The 19,130-nt window shown below is 42.6% G+C and overlaps 1 protein-coding gene and 1 pseudogene across 5 annotated transcripts in view; one reads left to right on the top strand and one right to left on the bottom strand.

Moving 5' to 3' along the window:
• Positions 1-10,446, top strand: part of tyw5 (tRNA-yW synthesizing protein 5) — a 47,152-nt gene extending 36,706 nt beyond the window's left edge. For 3 of the 5 annotated variants that reach the window (XM_067987810.1, XM_067987807.1, XM_067987809.1), the window contains 4 exons: positions 6,593-6,680; positions 8,254-8,370; positions 8,942-8,989; positions 10,085-10,446. In XM_067987810.1, the coding sequence (XP_067843911.1) occupies positions 6,593-6,680; positions 8,254-8,370; positions 8,942-8,989; positions 10,085-10,341 (510 nt within the window). In that variant the 3' untranslated portion in view covers positions 10,342-10,446. Of the gene's footprint in view, positions 1-6,592; positions 6,681-8,253; positions 8,371-8,898; positions 8,990-10,084 lie in introns of all 5 variants that reach the window. The other 2 variants (XM_067987811.1, XM_067987808.1) reach the window with 2 other exon arrangements.
• Positions 10,447-16,756: 6,310 nt separating this feature from the next.
• LOC137324080 (U2 spliceosomal RNA) lies at positions 16,757-16,931 on the bottom strand (annotated as a pseudogene).
• Positions 16,932-19,130: the final 2,199 nt, after the last annotated feature.

The raw sequence follows: 19,130 nt of genomic DNA, 5'->3' as shown, positions 1-19,130 counted from the left end.
AGAAGCCTTGGCGAGTTGCTGCAGTGCATCCTGTGGATGGTACACACTGCAGCCACTGTGCGCCAGTGGTGAAGGGAGTGAATGTTTAGGGTGGTGGATGGAGCGCCAATCAAGCTGGCTGCTTTGTCCTGGATGATGTCAAGCTTCTTGAGTTTTGTTGGAGCTGCATTCATCCAGGCCAGTGGAGGGTTTTCCATCACACTCCTGACTTGAGCCTTGTAGATGGTAGAAAAGCTTTGGGGAGTCAGGAGGTGAGTCGCTCACTGCAGAATACCCAACCTCTGACCTGCTCTGGTAGCCACAGTATTTATGTGGCTGGTCCAGTTAAGCTTCTGGTCAATGGTGACCCCCAGGATGTTGATGGTGAGGGATTCGGCGATGGTAATGCCGTTGAATGTCATGGGGAGGTGCTTAGACTCTCTTGTTGGAGATGATCATTGCCTGGCACTTGTCTGGCGCGAATGTTACTTGCCACTTATCAGCCCAAGCCTGGATGTTGTCCAGGTCTTGCTGCATGCGGGCATGGACTGCTTCATTATCTGAGGGGTTGCAAATGGAACTGAACACTGTGCAATCATCAGCGAACATCCCCATTTCTGATCTTATGATGGAGGGAAGGTCATTGATGAAGCAGCTGAAGATGGTTGGGCTAGGACACTGCCCTGAGGAACTCCTGCAGCAATGTCCTGGGGCTGAGATGATTGGCCTCCAACAACCACTACCATCTTCCTTTGTGCTAGGTATGACTACAGCCACTGGAGAGTTTTCCCCCTGATTCCCATTGACTTCAATTTTACTAGGGTTTCTTGGTGGCACACTCGGTCAAAAGCTGCCTTGATGCCAAGGGCAGTGACTCTGGAATTCAGCTCTTTTGTCCATGTTTAGACCAAGGCTGTAATGAGGTCTGGAGCCGAGTGGTCCTGGCGGAACCCAAACTGAGCATCGGAGAGAAGGTTATTGGTGAGTAAGTGCCGCTCCATAGCACTGACGACGACACCTTCCATCACTTTGCTGATGATTGAGAGTAGACTGATGGGGCGGTAATTGGCCGGATTGGATTTGTCCTGCTTTCTGTGGACAGGACATACCTGGGCAATTTTCCACATTGTTGGGTAGATGCCAGTGTTGTTGCTGTACTGGAACAGTTTGGCTAGAGGCGCGGCTAGTTCTGGGGCACAAGTCTTCAGCACTACAGCTGGGATATTGTCGTGGCCCATAGCCATTGTTGTATCCAGTGCACTGAGCTGTTTCTTGATATCATGTGGAGTGAATTGAATTGGCTGAAGACTGGCTTCTGTGATAGTGGGGATATCGGGAGGAGGCCGAAATGGATCATCCACTCAACCTGTCTGTCCCTCTTATGGTCTAAATCAAATATGTAGTTTAACCTTAAAATATACACCAGCAATCCTGGTACAAAAATTCACCATTAAACATGTATGAAAGCTGACGTCACCTCAGTTAAAGAAAGAACTTGCATTTATATCGTACCTTTCATGTTCTCAAGATGTCTCAAAGCACTTCACAACCAACATACTTTAGAAGTGTAGTCAATGTCGTAATGTAGGCAAACGCAGGAGCCAATCTGCACACAGGGTCCCACAGACGGCAATGAGATAAATTACCAGATAGTCTGTTTTAGTGATGTTGGTTGAGGGTACAAAATGTGGCCAGGACACCAGAAGAACTCCCTTGCACTTCTTCGAAAAGTTCCATGGGGTCATTTACATCCACCTTAGAAGGCAGATGAGGCCTTGGTTTAATATCTCATCCAAAAGACTGCACCTCCAACAGTGCAACAATCCTTCACTAATGCACTGAAGTATCGGTCTAGTTTATGTGCTCAAGTCCCTGGAGTGCGGCTCACAGCCTTCTGACTCAGGCAAGAATGCTACCACTGAGCCAAGGCTGACCCTTTAAGATGTTACTATCCACAAGCAGATGTATGTCTTTTTTTTTTAATTCGTTCATGGGATGTGGGCGTCACTGGCAAGGCCAGCATTTATTGCCCATCCTTAATTACCCTTGAGAAGGTGGTGGTGAGCAGCTTTCTTGAACCGCTGCAGTCCGTGTGGTGAAGGTTCTCCCATGGTGCTGTTAGGTAGGGAGTTTCAGGATTTTGCCCCAGCAGCGACGAAGGAACGGCGATATATTTCCAAGTCGGGATGGTGTGTGACTTGGAGGGGAACATGCAGGTGGCGGTGTTCCCATGTACCTGCTGCCCTTGTTCTTCTAGGTGGTAGAGGTCACGGGTTTTGGAGGTGCTGTCGAAGAAGCCTTGGCGAGTTGCTGCAGTGCATCTTGTAGATGGTACACACTGCAGCCACGGTGCACCGGTGGTGAAGGGAGTGAATGCTTAGGGTGGTGGATGGGGTGCCAATCAAGCGGGCTGCTTTGTCCTGGATGGTGTCGAAGCTTCTTGAGTGTTGTTGGAGCTGCACTCATCCAGGCAAGTGGAAAGTATTCCATTACATTCCTGACTTGTGCCTTGTAGATGGTGGAAAGGCTTTGGGGAGTCAGGAGGTGAGTCACCGCAGAATACCCAGCCTCTGACCTGCTCTTGCAGCCACAGTATTTATTTGGCTGGTCCAGTTAAGTTTCTGGTCAATGTTGACCCCCAGGATGTTGATGGTGGGGATTCGGCAATGGTAATGCCGTTGAATGTCAAGGGGACGTGGTTAGACTCTGTCTTGTTGGAGATGGTCATTGCCTGGCACTTGTCTGGCACGAATGTTACTTGCCACTTATCAGCCCAAGCCTGGATGTTGTCCAGGTCTTGCTGCATGTGGGCACGTGCTGCTTCATTATCTGAGGGGTTGCAAATGGAACTGAACACTGTGCAATCATCAGCGAACATCCCCATTTCTGACCTTATGATGGAGGGAAGGTCTTGGTGAAGCAGCTGAAGATGGTTGGGCTTAGGACACTGCCCTGAGGAACTCCTGCAGCAATATCCTGGGGCTGAGATGATTGGCCTCCAACAACCACTACCATCTTCCTTTGTGCTAGGTATGACTACAGCCACTGGAGAGTTTTCCCCCTGATTCCCATTGACTTCAATTTTACTAGGACTCCTTTGTGCCACACTCGGTCAAATGCTGCCTTGATGTCAAGGGCAGTCACTTTCACCTCACCGTATGGCAAATGGAGCAATGGACTTGACTATACAGTAGTGCTAAGTCTGTGATCAAGGTGTGGTGAAGGTGTGATGCTTTGACAAGTGCAGGTTTTGTCTTTTTCCCCCAGACGTGAAAAAGTATGTTTACAGTGTTAGTGGTACCCCCTAGAAGACCCAGTACATCCGATTGGTTGTACCTCCTGATTCCCACATAGCCAGTGCCCTTAATCAGCTGAATCAGTGGATGAAGGTCTAAGAGTATCAGTCAACACTATTTTCCTTCCTAGCTTATAACCTGGAGAGGATGTCAAACTTAGGAAATGAATGTTTGCCCTGACTCAGCCTTGAGTGATCCCCAGTTTTAACTGAGGCACTTATTGACTTAGGTCATTGCTGATGTCAGCTGAGAGTGAATGGGGCTTCTGCTCAGTCTGAAATGTCGAGTCTCCTCAGGGTGTGGGCACAGAACTGTAATCCTGCCCTTCTAATGGAATTTTGTAAATTAAATTGCATGTGGCAAAGATAAAAAGGGGTAAGGAGTTTACTTTGAAAGGTGCTTCCCCCTACACCACTATGCCCTTCTCATGTATACTCATTCTGTCAAGGCTAGACTGAGAAATTTGGTTTAATATTATTATTTGTGGTCATGTATTAGATCCCATGTTCAATATTTTTATGATAATACTGTTAAAATTAGGAAACCAGTAATAGGAAATGGATGAATCATCGTGTCCTTTCTATTGCATCTGTCATGTTCAGCTGATTATGTCACATAGCTATATATCTCCCTGGGGTGATTTAGCAGATTTAACACTCATCTTGCTTTATATTATTAATGAAACATAGAAGAAATGGAATAAATTCAGTAAAAACCCCTGTACGACCTCATAAAAATGACGTTATTATGGATTTGAAATTACAAAAAAAAAGCAAAATAAAGGGGACAAAGATTACAGTTATATAAACTACTGTGATCAAAGAAAAATAGTGAGGTCATGCTCCAGATATTGGGTCTTTGATTACTACTATAAAACACTGATCAGTTATTAATACTATTCTGTGGAAACACTAGAAAAGATTATTTCTGTATATTCATAAAATACATTAAAATAACATCAGATTGTTAAAAAAAAAGTCAATTTCAGTCGGACTAGCTTTGGTTTGTAAAAGGACCCCATATTACAGCCCACGGAACAGCTGGAAACTAGACCAGGGCCCGAATACTCTGGATTGCAGCCATGCGCGGTAATTGCTGTTTGGCCTTTGTAAGGCCATTTATTACAAGGAGAGTGACTGGAATCTAATATATGACCACAAATAATAATATCAAACCAAGTTACCCAGTCAGAGGCCCCATGCCCAGACCCTACTCGGAGATCTGGCACAAGGTTGGTCCCAGTATGGACTGATTGACCAACTGGTCTCAGTGAAGCTCACCGGGAACTCCAAGCCAGAATTGCAGCTTGGACATCCGAATATTAAAGAAGTAGGATTTTATTGTGTGTATTTTAAGGAGGCCTCTTTGTATAGGGGCTGTAGGGGTAACGAGTTTTTATTCCTGAAGGAGGGAAGGGGATTAGGGAACCTAACACTCCCTCCTCCGAGCTGTGGACTCTTCAGCAGAATTTCTGGCTGCTTTGGTGAGGTGTAGGCACCAAGATTCTCCCTGAGCTCCACAAACCTTGGCGGGGACAGCCGTGGAGCTCCAGGGCTAGCTTATCTCCAGACTTGCGCTGAGATGCACCACCTTGCAGATTTTCGGGGCCAATATTTAACTGATCTATAGAGTAAAAGTTCTGTTTTCTATCTGTGCAGAGTTGGCTAATCTCAATTAGGGTGCCAGTTGGAGTGTAACAAGGAAGTTATGGAGGGCTAAATCTACCAGGATTCCTGCTCTTAATCGTTACCCAGTGATATCTGTTGGAAAGTGTGGAGGGCTGGAGCAACCTCAGCTGTAATGGCCCCATAGTCAAATAGTCTGCCAACACTCACTATCTAGACTCACATTTTTGGGTGAGGTGCTGGTGAATTTCTGGCGCCCATCGACTACTGCCATTCAGTCACTACCTTGAGGAGAAGGGAAGAAAACTGGCAAAGAAAAGGAAATAATTGGCAGAACTGTTAACCTTCAGATACTGTAATGAGTCAACACTATAGTATCACTTTTAACTTTGGATAATGCCTGATACGTATACCTTTTGGTGTTGGAGATCTCCACCAGTTTCACTTTGAATTCATTTTGTTGAAGACTAGTTGTGCAGTTCCATTAAATATCATTGAACTATTTTTCGGTATCCTTCCAGGTTCTTTTTGTGGTGCATCTAGCCTTTGCCCACCAGTTGATTGCCTCCCTTTCGGGCTCGGGTTTTAGTGATTCTTTGTTGGATGCCAAATATTGCTACCCAACACATCTAGCTCTCTTCCCAAAAACCTGGATATTTGTTTTGTTCAAGACATTCTCTGCCCCTTTCTCTGACCAGATTTGTTGCTTAAAGATCTCCAGCATGCAGCTTCACAGGGACAACTTCTCATTTCTGGCTTATACTTAACCGCATTTATTGGTGCTGTCATATTGGATGATTTCATTTCCACCAACATTTATGTCATAGTGGATAGTTTGACAGAGAATGGCGAATGTTTTTTTCCTTAAAACCAAAGGAAAATCACCAAAGAAAAATGCCTGGAACCTCCAAGGTAACCCCCATGTGAAGATCATACTCCACACTACTAAATGTACAATAAACTGGAACCTCAATGGACAGCTATCTTCTCAAAGCTGCAGTTTCATTGATACAAAGTTGAATTTGCAACTTGCTGAAATAATTTTGTGCAACATACTGTTGTATCTCTCTCTGCCCCTGCCTCAGCTCATCTGCTGCTGAAACCCTCATCATTGCTTTGTTATCTCCAGACTCAACTATTCCAATGCTCTCCTGGCAGGCCTCCCACCCTTTGTAATCTTGAGCTTACCCAAACTCTGCTGCCCATATCCTAACTCGCACCAAGTCCCGATCACCCATCACCTCCGTGCTTGCTGATCCAAATTGGCTCCCGGCTCGGCAACACGTCGATTTTAAAATTGTCATCCTTGTGTTCAAATCCCTCCATGGCTTCGCCCCTCCCTATCTCTGTAACCTCCTCCAGCCCTACAACCCTCCGAGATCTCTGCGCTCCTCTAATTCTGGCCTCTTGCACCTCCCCGATTTTCATCACTCTACCATTAGCGAACATGCCTTCAACTGCATAGGCCCTAAGCTCTGGAAATCCCGCTCTAAATCTCTCTGCCTATCTCTCCTCCTTTAAGTAGCTCCTTAAAACCTACCTCTTTGACCAAGCTTTTGGTCGCCTGTCCTAATATCTCTTTAGGTGACTTGGTGTCAAATTTTGTCTGATAATGCTCCTGTGAAGTGCCTCGGGACGTTTTTACTACATTAAAGGCACTATATAAATGCAAGTTGTTACTGTCTTCTACAGGTTATGGATAACCTACTGATCCAAGTAACAGGAAGGAAACGAGTGGTGCTGTTCAGTCCTCAGGATGCACCTTACTTGTACCTAACAGGTAAAAATTACAGTTAGGGTTGAAGGAAGACACTGTATTGCACCAAATCCTACTAAGGCTGTTAAAAACTCATTCCAAATTAAGTATCATCAAGCCTAATTTACATATCTCTTTGCGAGACTAGAAAGTGTAATGATTGTGGAGGTGCACTGTGTGATAATTAGTTCCATCTGCTTAGTGTTCATGTCTTTTGTTGAATATTCATAGCAAGGCAGAGCGCCAATTATCAGAACAAAGTGCCTTTCAAATGTTTAAGTTCACTGTTAACCTATTTGCTCTGCTGGGACATGTCTTCTCATTCTTTAATTTTTTTAATTGATTTAATCATCACTACCTTACAATGGCAGTAATTGGTGAAGTGATCAATATATCAAATTGTATATTCATATGTAATTACAATGTACTAAGAAGGGCACGCCCTGACAATACATTGTATTTTGAATTAAAGCAAATTTGGTAGGAAGAAATAGTTCTGATAAAATATTTTCCCTAATTGGATTTCACTTAGGAACCCCAATTAAGCTGTTTGTCCTGTCACAAAGCCGTATCATTTAATGCTTATGTAAAGGCAGAATCTTTGCTCCACATTCAGTGCTTTTTATTCTTAACTCCCTGACTTTTCTCTGGTTTTGCATTGCTTCAATTTGTTTTCTGTCCTCTCCTACAAGTCTAACTTCCTTCAGATATTTTTGGAGATCAGGAATACTGTAGATTCATGCAGGGTATGACATCTCTGCTTTAAGTTCATTTTCATACCCCATAACTCTCTGAATTCAAAGTGTCATTGATTTAATTTGGGGGAATTATTGGATAGGCTTAGTTCTTGACCTCTTCAGCACCATCGTTGCTGCAGTCTGGACTATTGTGACATGGTTTGCACATGGATTTTTTAAAACTACTTTCAACAAAGTATTACAGTTTGTTGGCAAATACAATTAACAATGCAATGACATCGTTGCATCAGCAAAGGCATAATTGATTTCTTCCATTTACAACTCTTAAAAAAAACTGATATGCAAGTCACTTTACTACGACTTTCTTCAGTTGAATTAAAGAAGCAGATTTAAAGAAATGAACATAGCAAGTGAAGGGTACTGAAAGGAAGAAAAGTAGGACATTTTCCATGTCTTAAACTCATTCTTTAAAAGTATAGAACGCTAATGTAAATAAAATCAGTGTTTAAAGTAGTTGCTGCACGAAAGAGAAGAAAATCATGATACCAACAATCCGAGGGCCCCAAGTGTACTTTCGGTAAATACCATTGAGTACTAAGGCAAGTTTTATTTCTCCCATCCAGGTTTCCTAACCCACACTCACTCATACTACTTTTGCTTTTGCTAATGACATGCCATGTCCCACTATCAATATCTATACAATTCTAGGTTTGTCTCCAGTTTCAATAGCAAAATGTATAATATATAGTACCAAAATCAATCCATATGTACATTGGCATTTTAAAATTAAAAATCATAATCTTAAAATATATAATGGTAATTGTTCTTTTAGTTTCTTCAGAGATCGTTTTATAATGTACTACAATCTTCACTTTGTATTTGTTTCTAACTTTGCACAGGTGATAAGTCTGAGGTCTTGGACATAGACACTCCTGATCTAGGAAAATATCCACAATTTGCCAAAGCCCAGTGCTATGAATGTCAATTAGATCCAGGAGACGTGCTTTACATTCCAGGTAATCTGCAAGTACAAAACCAGCACTTGAATTTAGCCCCAAAATGGGCCATCAAAACATTAGCAAATCCTTTTTATCATATTAATAACTGAAGATCATAAAATGTTGTCTTAATGTTGTTAAAATTAACTAATAATGAAGATGTCAGCTGCGGCTCAGTTGGTAGAACTCTCACCTCTGAGTCAGAAAGTCGTGGGTTCGCCTCACTCCAGAGACTTGAGCACAAAATCTAGGCTGACACTTCTGAATGTCCCTTTCAGAAGGGACATTAAACTGAGGCCCCGTCTGCCATCTCAGGTGGATGTAAAGGATCCCGTGGCACTATTCAAAAAAGAGCAGGGTAGTTTCTTGGTGTTCTGGTCAGCATTTATCCCTCAACTAACATAAACAAAAATAGATTATCTGGTCATTTATCTCCTCGCTATGTGCAAATTAGCTGCCGCGTCTGCCTATATTACAACAGTGACTACACTTCAAAAGCATTGTAGTAGATTTAGACTTTTGTAAACTTATCTCACTGTAATTCAGGTCACTTGTTGCCCTTCAGTCTAGTCTGTGAATATCTTCACAGATCCTCTCTGGAAAATTTCAGAACCTTTGGCCACCATTTTATTCTTGGGTAAGTTCTTCTCTTCAATAAATAGGTTAATCTTTGCGTTTTTTTAACAAGTGAATTTTAATTTATTGCATTTTCTTCATTTGTAACAATCTGTTAGCCTTCACGTTGCTTTCTCCCCTATCAAATCAAACAAAAAATCTATTTTCTCAGCACTTCAAGAATGGACCTACCTCCTCTCACCTTGGCCGTGCAGTAACTGGCCCTTTCAAAGTTGCTGAACCAAACTGCCTGCAAAAAGAAATGTGTTGGCTGTAATTAAAACTTAACATAAAGAACTAAACTTTGAATCAAAGCACCCCTCCCCGAGTCATTGCCTGAACCGCTGGTTGTTCAACATTCCTGATCCCCAGTTTGCCACTTTCACCAGTAACTTCAGGTCCAGCACAGAGCAACCAATCAAACACTGTGAAGATGGTGTGCAACAACCTGGACCCCACCTCTGTTTGTGGCTCTTCCCCCCACCCTGACTGGCACCTCTCTTCATGACCTTGCTGTTCCGGCTTCATGCCCGCCCTGCTCCTCTGACCCCTACATCTTCAGCCGGCCAACACATCATGTCCTGACCGGCCATCGCTTTCCTTCAGTAGTTCCCAGCATTATTTATTGTGCTGTAAATATTTTAAAAACAATTTGCTGCTTCCCAGCTTAGTGCATCCGGCACCCAAACCTGACTGACGTGACATGCTATAAATGGCGACAGTATTTCAAGTTTCATGTTGTTGGGATGCCAGAAGTTGGAACTGAGCTAATTGCATTCAAGTTTAATTCACTGTAAGTGCCTATTTGAGTCATGCACTCATATAGGTACTCGGTCTTGGATTTGTTGCATTGTGACAAAACTTTCTGAAACTTCAGGTTCCCATCTAGACCATTGAATATTATTTGCATTTTACCATGGTTATATAACAGAACCAAGATGTGCCATCTTAATGATTGTCTTGTAAATGAGATTCATATTGAACATTAATTTGACTCATAACGTTAATAATTTATACTGACTTAACATGCTTGCAACATCCAGTATTTGAATTCTTAGGAATCGCCTTGTAAAAGTCATCTAAATAAATCTTCTGAATAACTGTTTTTCCCTCACAGCATTGTGGTTTCATAACACTGTCGCTAAAGAGTTTGGGGTGGGAGTGAACGTATTTTGGAAACATCTTCCAGCAGACTGCTATGATAAAACAGACACGTATGGAAACAAGGACCCCTTAGCAGCCTCAAGAGCTATGCAGATTTTAGACCGCGCCTTAAAGACACTGGAAGAACTTCCCGATGAATACAGAGACTTTTATGCACGTAGAATGGTCCTACGAATTCAAAGCAAATCATACAGCAATCATTATAAATAGAATAATGTCTATGTGCCTCGATTGTACAAAATCAAGAACAGTTACTGTATTTATTTGGTGTCAGTGAAATAATTTACAATAAAACTATTATTTGCATCATGAAAATAGTTTCCAATTTTCCACAAGTTGCTGCTTTAAATGATTAGATAAACCTAATAGTACATTAGCAGTAAGTTTTCTAATTCACAAGCATAACTGCTTTGGACGGCATCTTTTAATACTTAAGAGGTTTATTACACTAATAATACTTTTTCAAAGCACCATTAAAAAGCATAAAATGTATTATGCAGTATCCTCATGTAGTGTCTTAATATCATTCACGATCGTTAGTAAAGTTCATGGTGCACATTTCAAATGGTGTATAAAATATCTAATTTTATTCTATGTAAATGGCAATTTTGCCAATTTTTAAATGCAAAATCATGCTTGGAATTGAGAATGTTAACATTCGTACATCTCTCTAATGCCTGTAACCAAATAATAGGATCATTTTTTTCTAAATGCATTAAGATCTCCATATAATTGGCCCAAAGCATACAAAATACGCAGTTTTAAAACATTGCTAGTGAACTTGGTTTGCTTTTCAGTGATACAGAAAGAGAAGTTATTCAAAAGATGAAAATTCTTCAGGTGAAAATCATGCAGTTTCAATTATGGTTTTTGCATAACTTTTCAACAGTAGAGCAATAATACGTTTAAAAGAAAATCTAGTCATTGTTTATTGTGAGTCTGAACTCAGTACAGGGTTTGCATGGCAGTGTCATTCAGCAGATAGTTCAATGTGAACTGTGAGTGTAAAAGTAGAGGAAAGCTAAGGGTATAAAATTAACAAGTCTCAAGCAGAACTTGCGATTTAAAGGATTGTTTTCCTACACAGAATAGGGAATATTTAGAATAGAGAACCCCAGCTAAAACAGTTGGCTGGAAATTAAGTTGACAGCTCGAAAAATAAGTTTGGATAGAGATGTTTCAATGCTTTATGGATCATGATGGTTCTTGATCTGCAGAGACTGAAAATGGCAGATAAGAACAGCAACTGGTCAGGATGTAAGGTTATTTAGATATTCTGGAATTTTATTTGATATAACTTTGGGAGCTGGCAGGAGAATCTTTTCAGCAACCTTCCTCAATAGGTTCAATGGGTGAGATAGAGTCCGTGATAGAACAAGGAGACCAGCTGGCCATGAGGCTAAGCCAATGAACTGGTAGATCATTATGCTGTGCACGCTTGGGTTTGAATTGTATTTCACACAAAGGGCAGTGGAAATCTGAAACTCTCTTCCTCCAAAAGGCTGTGGATGCTGGGTCAATTGAAATTTTCAAGACTTGAGATTGATAGATTTTCATTGGGTAAGGCTATCAAGGGCCATGGAGCTAAGACAGGTAAATGGAATTGATGTGCAGATCAGCCATGATCTAACTGAATGGTAGCACAGACTCGAGGGACTGAATGGCCTACTCCTGTTCCTATGTAAATTGTTCAAGGCCCTTGGAAATGAAAGAGGTTGATGGACCAAGTGCCTTTTGTTAGTTCCATGCTATCTTAATTTTTTTTTCTTATTTTCTCCCTCCCCGCCCCCCCCCCCCCCCCCAGCTGAAGGCACTGGGTAGATTTTTCTCCTCTGCTGTAATGACAGTGGATATTCAGTGTAGAGATTCCGCCCAGCCCCTGCCTACTCCTCTGACCCCAGCACATTTCCTGGGTGGGGGAGGGCAGGGCAATTTACATATAGAGTGCAGGAAGAAGAAGAACTTGCATTTATATAGCGCCTTTCATGACCCAGGACGTCCCAAAGTGCTTCACAGCCAATGAAGTACTTTTTGAAATGCCATTTACAGTACTGGTGGGGCACCCAACTCAAGTGGGGGTAGGAGGGAGGGAAGCAAAATGAGCTGCAGTGTGTCGTAGCTGATGGTGCTGTCGGAAGACAAACAAATTCTGCAATTGATTGCCTTAGTCAAAGCAGTGCTTTCAATTTAAAACATCTCCCTCTGCTCGCTTAAAAACACTGGTGTGAGGTAACTTTGTAGGAAAGTAAGTCAGATGATGTATTTCCTTTATTTAACATGGCATTTGAATACCCCTGTCCAAATATGAGTAGGCGTATTCAGCAGCTGCTGTCACCTCCACAGGAAAATCACAGAAGTGTCGGGGACAAATGAGGAGCCAGCACAATGGTTCCCTGGTTGATTTCCCTCCCCGTCCAGGAGGAAAGTCTAGACCCCTGTGTCTGAATGGTAAGGCCTGAGGCTCTCCAGATATTGGGCGTCGGGCCTTAATTCAAAGCGTCAAGAGCCTGCCGGTGATGAGGAGTCTGTTTGGGCCACTGCTAGCAGCCTTTAGTTAAGTACTGTCGGGGATCAGGAATTGCGGGGTCGGTTTAGGAGCAGAGGGGAGACCGTGGCGGGGAGTCGGGTTGGGAATGGTGGCGATTGTGTGGTGGGGGGCAGGGGTCGGTTGCGAACATCCAGTCCTTTTAATGTGGAGTCCCGCTCCTGCACCTCTGACCCTCCCGGCTCCACATTCAGGTGCGCGGACCTTTTTTGGCCTTTATCTTTACAAAGTATCCATGTTGATAACTTCACTCGTAGTTGACTTGATGTTATATCAGTGCAGGTACAGGGTGGCCATTTCATGCAATCAGATTCCGTAATTCCAACACTGCCTCCCAAGTGCCAGGGAAAAGGATATAATGGAACAGGTGCAACAACAAAGGGAAAGATTGGATGCAGGGAGGATGTTCTCCGTGGCTGGGGGGTCCAGAACGAGGAGTCACAGTCTCAGGATACGGGGTAGGACATTTAGGACTCAGATGAGGAGAAATTTCTTCACTCAGAGGGGGGTGAACTTGTGGAATTCTCTACCACAGAAGGCTGTGGAGGCCAACTCACTGAATATATTTGAGGAGGAGCTAGATAGATTTCTAGACACAAAAGGCATCATGGGGGGTATGGGGAGAGAGCAGGAATATGGTATTGAGATAAAGGATCTGCCATGATCATATTGAATGGCGGAGCAGGCTCGAAGGGCCGAATGGCCTACTCCTGCTCCTATTTTCCATGTTTCACTGTTTAACTTGTGGAAAGGGAGAGGGATCAGTTGGAAGTCATAGTTCATTTCAGAACCAACAACATAGGGAAGAATGGATTCAGATCCTGTAAAGACAGTTCCAGGATTTGGGGCATAGATTAAGAAGAAGGACCTCAAAGGTGATAATCTCAAGATTATTACTTTACTAGCCAGTACAGGAACAGCCAGATTAGGGAGGTAAATTTGTGGCTATAAGGTGGTATAGGAGGCAAGGATTCAGATTCCTGAGGCATTGGGACCAATTCTGGGGCAAGAATGAGCTGTATCAATAGGATGGCCTACACCTAACCAGAACTGGGATCAATATCCTTGTGAGGAACTGTGGGGGAGGGTTTAAACTGATCTGGCAGAGTGAGGGGTAAAGCTGCACTCTTCATAAAGGAGGTTGGGAAAAGCCAGGAAATTATTCACCAGTTAGTCTTATTTCAGTGGTTGGTAATGTACCGCTCCTGTACCGTTGCCTCTGGTGTCCCCCAAGGATCCATCCTTGGCCCCCTACTATTTCTCATCTTCATCTACATGCTGCCCCTCGGCGACATCATCTGAAAACACATCAGGTTTCACATGTATGCTGACGACACCCAGCTCTACCTCACTACCACCCCTCTCGACCCCTCCACTGACTTTGATTTGTCTCACTGCTTGTCCAACAACCAGTACTAGATGAGCAAAAAGTTTCTCGAATTAAACATTGGGAACACCGAAGCCATTGCCTTCGGTCCCTGCCACAAACTCTGTTCCCTTGCCACCAATTCTATCCCCCACCCTGGCCACTGTCAGAGGCTGAACCATTCTGTTAGCAACCTTCGCGTTCTATTTAACCCTAAGCTGAGCTTCCGACCCCGTATCCTCTCCATCACTAAGACCACCCGCTTCCACCTCTGTAATATCGCCTGTCTGTGCCCCTGCCTCATCCTTGTGTTCAATTCACTCCATGGTCTTGCCCCTCTCTAACTCTGTAACCTCCTCCAGCCCTACAACTTTCCTAGATCTCTGCATTCCACCAATTCTGGCCTCTTGTACATCCCTGACTTTGTTCACCCCACCACTGGTGGCTGTGCCTTCAGCTGTCTGGGCCCTGAGCTCTGGAATTCTCTCCCTAAACCTCTCAGTCTCTCTACCTCTCTCTCCTCCTTTAAGAGGCTCCTTAAAACCAATCTCTTTGACCAAGCTTTTGGTCACCTCTCCGTTGGCTCGGTGTCAATTGTTTTTTGTCTGATTACACTCCTGTGAAGTGCCTTGGGACATTTTACTACGTTAAAGGTGCTATATAAATGCAAGTTGTTGTTTAACTGTCTGCTAACAATGTGATTGATTAATGCAGGGGCCAGTGACAGATACGAACATCCGTACGAACATACGAATTAAGAGCAGGAGTAGGCCTTTCGGCCCCTCAAGCCTGCTCTGCCATTTGATAAGATCATGGCTCTGATTGTGCCTCAACCTACTTTCCCGTCTACCTACTATAACCTTTGACTCCCTTGTTAATCAGGAATTTATCTAACTCAGCCTTAAAAATATTCAATGACCCTGCCTCCACTGCTTTCTGGGGGAGTTCCATAGACTCATGACCCTCTGAGAGAAAAAATTTCTCCTCATCTCCGTCTTAAATGGGAGACCCCTTATTTTTAAACTCTGGCCCCTAGTTCTAGTCTCTCCCACAAGGGGAAACATCCCCTCAGAATCTACCCCTTCAAGTCGCCTCAGGATCTTATATGTTTCAATAAGATCACCTCTCATTCTTCTAAACTCCAATGTGTACAGGCCCAACTTGTCCAACCTTTCCTCATAAGACAACCTACTCATCCCAGGAATCAGTCGAGTGAACCTTCTCTGAACCACCTCTAAAGCAATTATGTCCTTTCTTAAATAAGGAGACCAAAACTGCACACAGTATTCTGGATATGGTCTCACCAATGCCCTGTACAACTGTAGCAAAACATCTCTACTTTTATATTCCATTCCCCTTGCAATAAATGACAATATTCTATTTGCCTTCCTGATCACTTGCTGTAACTGCATACTGACTTTTTGTGATTCATGTACTAAGATACCCAGATCCCTCTGCACCTCAGAGTTCTGCAATCTCTCTCTATTTGAATAATATTCTGCTTTTCTATTCCTCTTACTTTCCTACCTACCTTTGTGTCATCAGCAAATTTAGCAACCATACATTCAGTCCCTTCATCGAAGTCGTTGATACAGATTGTAAATAGTTGAGGCCCAAGCACTGGTCTCTGTGGCACTCCACTCGTTACATCTTGCCAACCTGAAAATGACCCATTTATGCCAACTCTCTGTTTCCTGTTAGCTAACAAATCCTTTATCCATGCTAATATGTTACCCCCTACACCATGAGCTCTTATTTTGTGTAGTAGCTTTTGATGTGGCATTTTGTCAAAAGCCTTCTGGAAATCCAAGTACACCAAATCCACAGGATCCCCTTTATCCATGTTGCTTGTTACCTCCTCAGATGAGATATAGCATCACCTGATTACCAGCAACCAATCAGAAGGCTGGAAATGTATAGCTAGTGGACATGTACAATGTTTTTATATGTATATACAATATATATTTAATATATATAAACTAATAGGTGCATGCAGGTTACAATGGAAGTTCATGAAAGTACGTACTTGGAAAGAAGGATAATATAGACCAATGGCAATCTGACCCACAAAACCCAAGTAACTCAGTACCATTTGCACTTATATTGCTTATTTCCTGGTTCATCCTGTTTGAATTTGTGGCCCTGGAAATTTGGAAAGCACTGTTCTTAACATTTGCCTCATTGCTGGATCAATCCTAAATCAACACAATCACATCTGTTGGTGTCAGCAATTTGAGATTCCAATAAAAATTAATTGGAACATAGATTTAAGCTGGTATTCAGCCCTCAAGCTCCATGGTTTACATCTAATCAGCCCATGAAATAAAAAGACTTAGGCACTTCTCATCGAGACAATTCTTCAATTTAAACGAAAATTCTTGAATTTTTAAAATAATTGGAGTCAAGGACCAAGTATATTGTGGATGTTCGTGTCATGACACAATTTTGTATCAGGACACAAGCTCACTGATGCACTGAATTCACCGAACACCAGCATGTTAAGTGAGTCAACGAGGGAGGGTACTTCTGACGACAGAGGGCTCTGAAACGTGGTTCTCCACTGCCATTGTCTGTGTGGAGCCTGGTGGTGGTTAGTGCCACTGACTCTGGGACTTTTTTTTTAAAGTGCAATATATCAGCTTTATTCTCAGTAATAATACATACATACACAGATGCTGAAAAAAACTGTTTTTCATTTTGAATATCTCCCCACAGGGAGGTGCACATTCCCAGAGATACTGCAATACGGGGTCAATGCGTGGTGTGGACGGACCAAGCCCCTATTCCATCTCCCTGTTCCAAAAATCAATTTAATATATGGTCTCCAGATAGGGGACGTACCAGATATTAAACTGATAAGAACAGATTTTATTTCTGTTTCAAAAATATACTTTATTCATAAAATTTTTAACGATACATACAGTAGTCACTGACTCTAGGACTTATGGATTGGAGTGGGTCGCATTCTGTAAAAGCACCTTCACCCTAGTTTCAGACATACACTGCAGCCTTAAACAAGAAGCTGCAATGTGAAAGTGACCCTTAATTAAAAGTTATGGAGCAAGGATGGCAAGACCTGGCTAATTGTGCCAGGTCGTGCCAAGGAGCGTGCAGAGGAGATTTACTAGAATGATGCCAGGGATGAGGGAGGGGAAGGTGCGAGGTTGGGGGCCTATGAGGTTGGAGGGACTTCAGTTATGTGGAGAGACTAGAGAAGCTGGGATTGTTCTCCATCAGGACCGAGATTAGGAAAAATGTCTTCACTCAGAGGATTGTGGATCTTTGGAATTCTCTACCCCAGAGGGCTGTGGATGCTCAGTCGTTCAGTATATTCAAAACTGAGATCAATAGATTTTTGGACACTAAGGGAATCAAAGGATATGGGGATAGGGCAGAAAAATGGAGTTGAGGTAGAAGATCAGCCATGATCTTATTGAATAGCGGAGCAGGCTCAAGGGGCCGTATGGCCTACTCCTGCTCCTATTTCTTATGTTCTTAGAGCAGAGAAGGTTATGGGGAGATTTAATAGAGTTGTTAAAAGTCATGAAGGGTTGATAGGGTACATAAGGAGAAACTGTTTCCACTGGCAAGAGGGTTGGTAACCAGAGGACACAGATTTAAATTAATTGCCAAAAGAACCAGAGAGGAGATGAGATTTTTTTTACACGGAGTTGTTATGATCTAGAATGTACTGCCTGAAAGGGTGGTGGAAGCAGATTAAATAGTAACTTTGAAAAGGGAATTAGCTACATACTTGAAAAGGAAAAAATTGCAGGGCTATGAGGAAAGAGCAGGGAAGTGGGACTAATTGGATAGCTTTTTCAAAGAGCCGGCACAGGCACGATGAGTCGAATGGCCTCCTCCTGTGCTGTATGGTTCTATGATAAGGGGACCGAGGAGTGTCACCTACAATAGTACTTTTGCCAGTCTCTTAAGCAAAATGAAACGTTCACAGATCGTGCCATGTTAGTTATCATCTCATTCACTCTTAAACTATGTAGAAGACCATCACATCCCGACATCAAACTGTCCCGTCAATCTGCCGAAAACACCATCTACTTATTAACTGCCTGGCACTTGCCACCTTATGCATTAAAAGTAAATTGACCTTGTCTAAGTGTGAGCGATCCTGACGATGTGCCTTCATTCAAGGCTAGTTGGCTAATAATAAACTTACGAGTCGTGTAGAAATCATATGTGCACCTACACAGACAGACTGGTTGATCTTATTTTAGAGGACCTTTCTCTTGGTTGTAGGTTTTATACTCAGTCAATATAGAGATTTAAATCCAATTAATAACAAGATAATCGTGTTATTTTACTAAGTAAGTTTGTACTTACAGTTGGAGTATTGACGATTGCCTACTGTTTCTCTTACTGTTCCTGCCACACTACCATCTACTCCCTTGTTAATCTGTTGTGTATAACGTAAAAAGCGAACCCAAGAATTAGATAGTTAAGGGGGTGTTTGAAAATATGTTGTTTGGGCAGAGAGAGGAGCAGCGAGAGTTGTATGTCATATTGTGCCCATTTCAAGTTGATTTACATCATTATATAGTGCGCTAACAGGCACGTGTATTTTATACAGTTGGAGTCTACTCCCGCCACTTTGCGCATTTTAACCGCACCTCTTTACAAAATGGAAAGAATCAAATGATATTTATTCCAACTAATATTTGCTAGCGCCTTTAATCGTTGAAGTTCTGAACAATAACATGGAATAAGTACATCATCACAATGATCAACTACCTATCGGCGTAGGGTTTACATTGAAATATCACAGCTGGATTTCTGAAAATCTCAGGGGAGGCTGAGAAAGCTGAGAGCCTGTACAAGAGCAGTGTGTAAGATGACTACATAATACAAAGATGTCCTATCTCACTCAAGTGTTGGACAATGATACTTAGGATGTTACAAACACGTAAGGAAACACTAACAGAAGTTCATTCCCATGGATGTACCGCGCCGCCTAACACTAACTATCCTGCACTCTCATTACTAAGTACTCCTTGTGACACCAACACACAGCTTTGCATAATAATTACAATCACGCTGTTGAAAACCTTTAGCTATTCCTAGTGCTAAACA

The sequence above is a fragment of the Heptranchias perlo genome, chromosome 7, assembly GCF_035084215.1.
Source record: "Heptranchias perlo isolate sHepPer1 chromosome 7, sHepPer1.hap1, whole genome shotgun sequence".
NCBI classification, from domain to species: domain Eukaryota; kingdom Metazoa; phylum Chordata; class Chondrichthyes; order Hexanchiformes; family Hexanchidae; genus Heptranchias; species Heptranchias perlo.
This window is presented reverse-complemented; position numbering and strand designations above follow the sequence as displayed.